Consider the following 6,000-nt stretch of genomic DNA (forward strand, 5'->3'; position numbering starts at 1 on the left):
AACATCTGTTTGCTGCCTTAAGTGGCCTGTTGGGATTTCATTTCATGGAGAATTTGTTTGAATGGTAGTGTTGTAACCTTAAACTTTCTTCTAGTATTAATCTGAGCGATTCGATCGAATTCCTCTATCCCGGGGACCTGAATCTCATTCTTCATAGGACATATAATAACAGGATTGGAAGGGACCTTAGAGGTCTTCTAGTCCAACCCCTTGCTCAGGCAGGAGACCCTACACCTGTGATGGCGAACCTATGGCGTGTGTGCCACAGGTGGCACACGGAGCCATATCGGTGGGCACATGAGCGTTGCCCTAGCTCAGCTCCGGAGGGCCTCTGGGGGGGTGGGGAAGGCCGTTTTTGCCCTCCCCAGGCTCCAAGAAAGCCTCTGGAACCTGGGGAGGGTGAAAAACGGGCCTACCGGGCCCACCACGTGCCAAAAGCGAGGGGAGTGCAGGGGTGTCACATGCGCATACGCGGGGGGTTAGGGCACATTGAATTATGGGTGTGGGCATGCGTGCATGTGACCCCACGCGCTCCTCTCACATTTGGCACACGACGGCACGCGAGCCATCGCTGCCCTACGCCATTTTGGGGAAAATGACTGTCCAATCTCTTCGTGAAAGCCTCCCTTGATGGGGCACCCACAACTTCTGGAGGCAACTTCTGTTCCACGGATTGATAGTTCTCGCTACCAATTAAATAGCACGATCTGGTTTTACTTCAGAGCAATTCTGAGCGTGAAATTAATTCAGAATTGATTTTTTTGTCTAGAGGTCAGTTCAGGGTTTGGTCTGGTCTGATGAGTGCAGCTGGTGAAGAATCTGGCAGTCAGGAGCCTAGAGTGAAAGCAATGGCCAAGTTCAAAAGATGGCTGAGGGCATTAAAAAAAACCTAGGCCACTTTTGACCAGGTCACCTGATAGATTCTCTCCTCCACTTTTGTTCCTGAGATCCATAGAGGTGGTCCAATGTTCATGCTGCTGTTTGTGTATTGACCTCCAATTCTATCTTTATCTATCTATCCATCCATCCATCCATCCATCCATCCATCCATCCATCCACTATCATGTATCTATCTATCTACTATCATCTATCTATCCATCTATCTATATCTATCTACTATCATTATCTGTCTATCTATCTATCTATCTATCTATCTATCTATCTATATCTATCTATCCATCCATCCATCTATCTATATCTATCTATCATCTATCTATCGTTATCTATCTACTATCATTATCTGTCTATCTGTCTATCTGTCTATCTGTCTATCTATCTATCTATCTATCTATCTATCTATCTATCTATCTATCTATTTATCCATCTATATCTACTATCATGTATCTATCTACTATTATCTATCTATCTATCTATCTATCTATCTATCTATCTATCTATCTATCTATCTATCTATCGTATCTGTCCGACCATCATCTCTCTCTCTCTTTCTCTCTCTCTGTCATCTATCTATCAATTTTTTTCAGAAAAAATGGGCCGAAAAAAGCCTCAAAAATGAGCCAAAAAAAGCCCCGAAAACAGGCCAAAAAAGCCTAAAAAATGGGCCCCAAAAGCCTCAAAAAGAGGCCGAAAAAAGCCCCAAAAACAGGCTGAAAAAGCCCCCACAATGGGCCAAAAAAGCCTAAAAAATGGACCAAAAAAAGGTCTGAAAAAGGCGGAAAAAAGGCCCAAAAACAGGTCATGCGGAGGCCAAAAAATGGCTGGCGGGCGGTTGGGGCTTCAGCAACATTCGGTCTATAAGACGCACAGACATTTTCGCCCCCTTTTAGGAGACAAAAAAGTGCGTCTTATAGTCCAAAAAATACGGTAGTATATTTTGCTTTATCTAGATTACATGCCTCTCCTCTGGGTGAGCTGAGCCCATCCGATATTCTGAGGAAGTCTTCTCCTGGCCTACCCATTACTTGTGATGAGGTGAGTATCCATAAGAAGATTCAGACCTCAGAACCGGATCTGTTGTGATGCACAAACATGAATTGTATCTGTGCGTGGATGCAAGACCAAGAAACACAACTGAGTCCATCTCTGCTATGGTGTAGGAGCTGGTTCCTTGAGGAACTTGCCTATCTCCCATAGTAGTATCTCCTCAACTATTTCTATCTTGTAGAGTTGGCATACTCTGGGTTCCTTTGATTAAACAAGGTCATCTGTTGGGACCCCAGAAGTGTCTCTTCTTTGTAGTAATGTCAGTTCTCTGGGACTGTTGTGGCCCGCCGGCAGCCAGAAGAGCTGGTAGCAAAGTCGGACAATGAGGAGGTTGAGGAGGAATGTGGGCCAGTCCTCGGACGAGGGCTCTGGGTCGGAGGCAGAGGCAGAGAGGGAACTAGACAGCAGTGAGGCTTAGGAACAGCTGGAGACCGTTCCCAGTGTGTGCATGCACAGAGCTGCCAGAAGACAAGAAGAACTAAGAAAGCAGGGTTGACTTAGGAGTAAAGCCACACCTTGGAGGTGATTGGCCCCTCCCAAGGGAAACAAAAAAGGAATGAATGGGGAGTGGGCTTTTGCAGGAAACCATTCATTCTGTGATTCTGAGAGACTGTGCCAAGTTTTGCCTTGTACTGCCTTTGGAAACTAGTTACGTGGCAGCTTGCCAAGCGAGATAAGGTCTGTGTTGATAAGTAATCCTCTGAAAAACTGCTTGGACAGGCCTTGCTGACTGTGAATGAAAGGAATTCAAACAAAAGAGGTTTTGCCGGGACCAAGACTCTGCTTCCTGCTTTTTATGGGAGCCTGGGTCAGAACAGGGAGGAGGTTCCTCCAAGATCCAGGTGGGCCCACTCTGCTGCCTTTCAGAAGAGTGGTGAAGGGTCTGCTCAAAGACCTTTGATGAGTGAGAAGGAGACACCTTGCTTCATTCCACCTGGTCTTGCCATCCTTTATCTTTTATTCATTTTATGTCCATTCTTTGTGTGATTGTGGTGACCTGCCCAAAGTCCTTGGAAGTTCGGTGGCCTACAACTTGAATAAATTATTATTGTTGTTGTTATGGCATGGATCTTGGTGAAGAATGTCATACGTCAAGGACTCCCTTGATGAGCGAGAGATAGGTAGGTAGGTAGGTAGGTAGGTAGGTAGATAGATAGATAGATAGATAGATAGAGATAGAGATGATAGAGAGACATAGAGAGATAGGTAGGTAGGTAGGTAGGTAGATAGATAGATAGATGATAGATAGATAGATAGATAGATAGATAGATAGATAGATAGATAGATAGATAGATAGATAGATAGATAGATAGAGATAGATAGATAGATAGAGATAGAGATGATAGAGAGAGATAGAGAGATAGGTAGGTAGGTAGGTAGGTAGGTAGATAGAGATAGAGATGATAGAGAGAGATAGAGAGGTAGGTAGGTAGGTAGGTAGATAGATAGATAGATAGATAGAGATAGAGATGATAGAGAGAGATAGAGAGATAGGTAGGTAGGTAGATAGATAGAGATAGAGATGATAGAGATAGAGATGATAGAGAGAGATAGAGAGATAGGTAGGTAGGTAGGTAGATAGATAGATAGATAGATAGATAGATAGATAGATAGATAGATATAGAGATAGAGATAGAGATAGAGATGATAGAGATAGAGATAGAGATAGAGATAGAGATAGAGATGATAGAGATAGAGAGGTAGGTAGGTAGATAGATAGATAGATGATAGAGAGATAGAGAGACAGATACAGATATATAGATACAGATATATAGATACTGGTTCTGTTCATTTTTTTTTTAATGTCATTTCAGACTCCAGATAAAGAGCTTACAGAACTTTGTCGTCCAGGAATGGGAGATTTAGAAACTCCGGAGCAAACTCAAGACGTGATTTCATTCTCCAACAATGAGCCTCTTCTCGGTGAGTTCCCTCCTTCCTAACCTCTTTCCTGACAGTCACGTAACTTGTTCGGAAATGTTTGTGGGAAACGAATCCTTTCATCCTGCGTCCAGCTGGGAGCTGCAACCGAGGGAAAACATCTGCGTAACATGTGATTTAAAAGGATCTGACCCGAACGATGGAATCGAGAAAGGAAGTCAGAAGTGGGAAATTATGTTTGAGTCTGGCTTTATTCTCCTTGCAACGATAGCAGAAACGAAGCTTTTAAAATCTGTGCTTTTCAAACTTGGTGACTTTTAAAGATAGGCGGACTTCAACTCCCAGAATGCCCCAGCTAGCATGCAGCTTGGTGATTGGCCCGCATTTATGGCAGCTTCCCACAGTCACGTAACACGATTTATTATGGATTTTTTTTTTGCCTGAAATTGGCGCTTAATTCATGTTTCCAGCAAAAAAACAACAAGTAGGGGGCGTGCATTGCATTTTGGGGATTTGGGCACTCGGTCCAGAAAAGGTTAGCCATTACTGCCCTATAACATTGTTTTGAGGGTAGAAGTTGAAACAATTTATGTCCAGGATGTGAGGGGTCTGAAGCAGGGGTGAAATCCAGCAGGTTCTGACAGGTTCTGGAGAACCGGTAGCGGAAATTTTGAGTAGTTCGGAGAACCGGCACATACCACCTCTGGCTGGCCCCAGGAGTGGGGAGGGAATGGGGATTTTGCAGTATCCTTCCCCTAGAGTGGGTTGGGAATGGAGATTTTGCAATATCCTTCCCCCTGGAGTGGGGTGGGAATGGAGATTTTGCAGTATCCTTCCCCTAGAGTGGGTTGGGAATGGAGATTTTGCAATATCCTTCCCCCAGGAGTGGGATGAGAATGGAAATTTTACAGTATCTTTCCCTTTGAGTAGGGTGGGAATGGAGAGTTTGCAATATCCTTTCCCCAGGAGTGGGGAGGGAATGGGGATTTTGCAGTATCCTTTCCCTGGAGTGGGGAGGGAATGGGGATTTTGCAATATCCTTCCCCCAGGAGTGGGATGAGAATGGAAATTTTACAGTATCCTTCCCTTTGAGTAGGGTGGGAATGGAGAGTTTGCAATATCCTTTCCCCAGGAGTGGGGAGGGAATGGGGATTTTGCAGTATCCTTCCCTTGCCATGCCCACCAAGCCACGCTCACAGAACCAGTAGTAAAAAAAAATTGAATCCCAGTCTCTAGATATTTTCACAGCCCTCTTTCTGGCTCGCCCAATATACAGGTCCTCAATGGAAGGCAGGTTGATAGTAATTGGTAATTGTTAGCAATAAGGGCATTTATGTTGTGTTGTGTTGTGTTGTGTTGTGTTGTGTTGTGTTGTGTTGTGTTGTGTTGTGTTGTGTTGTGTTGTGATGTGATGTTATATTATGTTATATTATATTATGTTATGTTATTTGTTTTTCATCCCTAGGTGGCACTTCTCAGTTAGATTTTGAAAAAGAGACCGGCATGGCGGATCTTATGAATTATTTGGAAGCCGAAGGAGGACTGACTGACCCCACCGAGCTCAGCGACATGCAGTGGGCTCTCTAGATTTACCCCAGCCAGAAGAAGATTAAACATTTTCAATGCACAAAAAAAATAACCACTCACCCTCAAATACTGTATGGTATCTCTTAAAGCTTTAATTCCTACTTTACAAGAACAATATTTACAGTATTAATGTTTCCAAAAGACGTTTTGCCTTATTGATGGTAGGCTGCCAGGCTGAACAATTGCAATACTTTTTAAAAGATACACAACAACCTCAATTTTGTTATCAAAGTTTGTTGATAACAAACTAAAAGTTTGTAAGCAGACTTTAAATAAACTTTCAACCTGGGTATCTTTATACCGAAATCTTTGGAAGGGACGTTATTGAGAGCAGCAATATTCTGAAATACCTTTGCCGTTGTGCTATTATTTATTGGTGGGGTTTTGTTGATTGATGTTGCTTAATATTTCTTCAGGAAAAAAACAGGCAATTCTCAACTTACCACCGCAATAGCGAAGAGAATTTCTTGTCACCTTGAAACGATTAAGTGAGTCACACCTGATTTCACAATCACTTTTGCCATTGGTTGTTAAGCGAATCATTTGCAGCTGTTACGCGGATCATGAGGTCATTAAATGAATCTGGAT

General features: G+C 43.2%; 1 protein-coding gene across 1 annotated transcript in view; it reads left to right on the forward strand.

The window, feature by feature from the left end:
• The window catches only part of BMAL2 (basic helix-loop-helix ARNT like 2), a 28,915-nt gene extending 23,304 nt beyond the window's left edge, over nucleotides 1-5,611 (forward strand). Inside the window, exons 15-17 of the mRNA XM_070947782.1 lie at nucleotides 1,848-1,932; nucleotides 3,759-3,867; nucleotides 5,291-5,611. Of these exons, the coding sequence (XP_070803883.1) occupies nucleotides 1,848-1,932; nucleotides 3,759-3,867; nucleotides 5,291-5,412 (316 nt within the window). The 3' untranslated portion in view covers nucleotides 5,413-5,611. The remainder of the gene's footprint in view (nucleotides 1-1,847; nucleotides 1,933-3,758; nucleotides 3,868-5,290) is intronic.
• The last annotated feature ends 389 nt before the right edge of the window (nucleotides 5,612-6,000 follow it).

This window comes from Pituophis catenifer, unplaced genomic scaffold, assembly GCF_029215685.1.
Source record: "Pituophis catenifer annectens isolate HBS135680 unplaced genomic scaffold, rPitCat1.0.hap2 SCAF_7, whole genome shotgun sequence".
Lineage (NCBI taxonomy): Eukaryota > Metazoa > Chordata > Lepidosauria > Squamata > Colubridae > Pituophis > Pituophis catenifer.